Source organism: Carya illinoinensis, chromosome 8, assembly GCF_018687715.1.
Source record: "Carya illinoinensis cultivar Pawnee chromosome 8, C.illinoinensisPawnee_v1, whole genome shotgun sequence".
Classification (NCBI taxonomy): domain Eukaryota; kingdom Viridiplantae; phylum Streptophyta; class Magnoliopsida; order Fagales; family Juglandaceae; genus Carya; species Carya illinoinensis.
In genome coordinates this window covers 29,037,074-29,040,402 of record NC_056759.1, presented here as the reverse complement: position 1 = coordinate 29,040,402, position 3,329 = coordinate 29,037,074, and the positions used below count along the sequence as shown (strand labels likewise).

The 3,329-nt window shown below is 32.0% G+C and overlaps 1 protein-coding gene across 1 annotated transcript; it reads left to right on the top strand.

The window, feature by feature from the left end:
* The first annotated feature begins 390 nt into the window (after positions 1–390).
* Positions 391–1,782, top strand: LOC122317881 (bZIP transcription factor 44-like). The gene has a single exon (XM_043134930.1). It carries the CDS (start codon positions 1,007–1,009, stop codon positions 1,484–1,486), a length of 480 nt encoding a protein of 159 aa, XP_042990864.1. The 5' UTR covers positions 391–1,006; the 3' UTR covers positions 1,487–1,782.
* The last annotated feature ends 1,547 nt before the right edge of the window (positions 1,783–3,329 follow it).

Here is a 3,329-nt window from a genome sequence, read left to right as displayed (position 1 = left end):
CTGGTTCTGTTTGTTCCTTCTCCAAATACGTACATCGTAGGTATTTATTTCAGCCATCCCATGTTATAAATACGTACGTAGTTGCAAACCAAAAGACCGATCAACCCCTGCTACTCCAGGACCATTTCATTGAAGTACTGGTTCATAAAATTTTTAGCAAATTAATTCTTTAGAAAATAATTGATCTCTCTCTTATAAATTATTGTCATGTTTCAATCAATCAAAATGCCAACAACGAAGTACGAACTATATATTATATGAAGGCCTAGTAATTAATTCATTCAGAAAAGTAAAACTAGTGGATCGAGAAAGACATCAATAGATTAAGGACTAAACATTATTATTATTATATATTAGTTTTCTAAGCCATGATCACTATGTTATTTTATTGATGCAAGTGCTTCGCTTTGTGCAATAGTTTATTTGCAAGTGGTGGTATTTGGTCTATAAATTACGGCAACACCACCCTGCAAATCCTCTTCCACTTCTCCATCTTCTTTCCCCAGTAAACTTTTGAGTCTGATGATCTGTTGCATGCTCCGTCTTTAATTCTGATCCTTTTCAGGTCGTCTCCCCTAGATCGATCTATATAAGGCTCCGAATCTCTGTCACTAGAAAACCATATCCCTCTAGATCGATCACAAGTTTTTTGATGCATAAATATGTCTTGCTCTTGATGTTTGGGACTTATGTCTCCGGTTGTTAGTGAAATACTCCTTTCTGGGTTTATGATAAACTCCACCCTCCGTCGCAGGACCCACTTGGTTCAGTCCTTCTCTGTTGTCTTCCTCTACTGGTTTTACGTTTTTTCATGAATTAAACTAGGTCCCCTCTCTACCTAGACCTCAGAACTAGGTCTTCATAATATAGTTTCTATATATTAGAGTTATTTTCAAATAATTAGCATCTGGATTCTTTGCTTTTTTATTACCAAGCATAATCCAGAAAGAAAATTCTTGTTTTTGTTTAGCTTAATATATTTCTGTTGTTCTTATAAAGATCTACCATGGCTTCTTCTAGTACTGGAGCTTCCTTAGGGTCCAGCACGCTCCAGAACTCAGGGTCTGAGGGCGATCTTCATCATGTCCTGGATGAAAGAAAGCGGAAAAGGATGATTTCCAACCGTGAATCGGCGCGTCGATCACGGCAGCGGAAACAGAAGCACCTGGACGATCTGATGACCCAAGTTGGCCAGCTCGCGAAGGAGAACAAGCAAATCCTCACAAGCATGAACATGACCTCTCAGGTCTACTTGAACATTGAGGCTGAGAACTCCATTCTGAGGGCTCAGATGGCTGAGCTTAATCAGAGATTAGGGTCTCTGAATGAGATCGTCAATTATGTGAACTCAACAAGTAGTGGTCTTTTTGGGACTGGGGACAGTACTCAGACGACCCTGCATGATAATAGCCTCATGCAGCCATGGAGCTCTCCCTATTATATGAACCATCCCATAATGGCTTCTTCTGATATATTCATGTACTGATCATCATCTTGGTCTTCTGAAATCTTGCTTCTTGGTGGGTGTTGTTACTGTTCTTCTTTGTTCTCCAGTTTGTTCAATTCTCTGTCGTTCGTAAGTCTATTGTAATTTGTATGGTTCCTAGTTTCTTGTAGAACTCGATCAAGGCCAAAACACAGAGTGAGAAGATGTTGAAAGATCAATGTAATTAGCAGATCAGAGTTGGCATTTGGGTTCTTAATTTGTACGCAACTAATGGATTAATTAACTGTGATAGTAATCCATTCAATTAATAGTATTCAGCTTGAGTTTTATCCATATATTATCTGTTTTTAGTGGGGTAAGAAACCCATTTTTGGAAGTGATAATTACTAGGAATATGATGTATTAATTAGTAATTACATATATATATATCAAAAGAATATGTAGTCTCTCTCTTCCCGAAGTTCCATCCATGCTACTAAAGATCTGGTATTAATAAATTAAAAATTTTAACTAGAGTCATTTTTACGTATTTTTTATATGTTTTATTAATATAATTAACTGTATAATTTTTTTAATATAAAATAACTTTTTTTTATTAATTACATCAATTAAATATATAAAAAAATATATAAAAATAATTATATATAACACAACTCTCTCGATAGATTGGTAGATTGGTAGTTTATACGCAAAAGGGGTTCAGATGTATTTAATGGATAAAATAAATGGTCTTGGTTTGATTTGGTTGGACAAACTTATATAAAACTATGATGAAGTTTGGACGTTGGCGTTAATTTGCTGGCATGTATATATATATATATATATATATAGGAAAGAAAAGGCTATTTGGACAAAAGACAAATCACTAAGTAGTAAGTAATGAGCTCACGAGATCTGAATTATTGGGAATCAGAAAAGGACAAAATCTTACACCCAACAATTATTGATTGCGGTCTCGTGTTGTGTTTTTTTATGTTTATCAGTCTGTTTTTGTTTTAAATAATTCATCAAACAATTATTTATTTAGTATTCAATAATAATAATAAATATTATATTTTCATTTTCATGTAATGTTCCTATAAATCTGCTATATATTTAAAGTCATCAAATTCAAACAAAAATTGGAAAGAATCTTTCCCGCATAGGTTATCATGACTCATGTAATATTTATTTAGGCGGAAGAGGTGAGAATTTGCATCAATCACGTTATAATTAATAATCCTATTTTAGTTAGGCGGAAGAAGTAATCAGAACCGATTTAAATATGAAAATCTAAAATATCAAAGTCAAGTACAATGGGCTCCTCCATGTAACGAGCCTGTCGGTCTCCATGATATGTCTGCGTTTTCGGAATAGTTGTAACTGTAGCTCTGATTAATCACCAAGAAATTAATTACAACTTTTATCTCATTTTATTATTATAATTTTTTAAATTTTTACATAAAATAAAATAAATAATTTTAAAATTTTAAATTTTAAAAAAAATAATATTAAAAACTAATATTTTATTTAATTTTTAATTTTTCATCTCCAAATCCAAATCTAAATTTCATCAGTACTATTTTGTCAGATCAATTCAGGAAGTTTTAACAGTATATATGGGCAGGAGTTTTACTATATACAAGCACAATCGCGCACTAATCTGTGTATTAATACTGATTTATTCATACTTAAAATTTAAATTAACACTGTTTTTAATAAAATTTATTTTTTGACTAATCACATCATATTAATACACAAATTAATACACAATTATACTTGCAACTATATTTTTCCTATGGGCAGTACGTCGTTAAAGAGTAACGTGACAAGTCTTAAATATATAAATATATTAAAAAAAGTTGACTTTATTATAAAATAATAATAATAATAATTTTTTTTT

Excerpts from the sequence above, each read along its gene's own strand:
- LOC122317881 (XM_043134930.1), top strand. The coding sequence starts at position 1,007 with ATGGCTTCTTCTAGTACTGGAGCTTCCTTAGGGTCCAGCACGCTCCAG.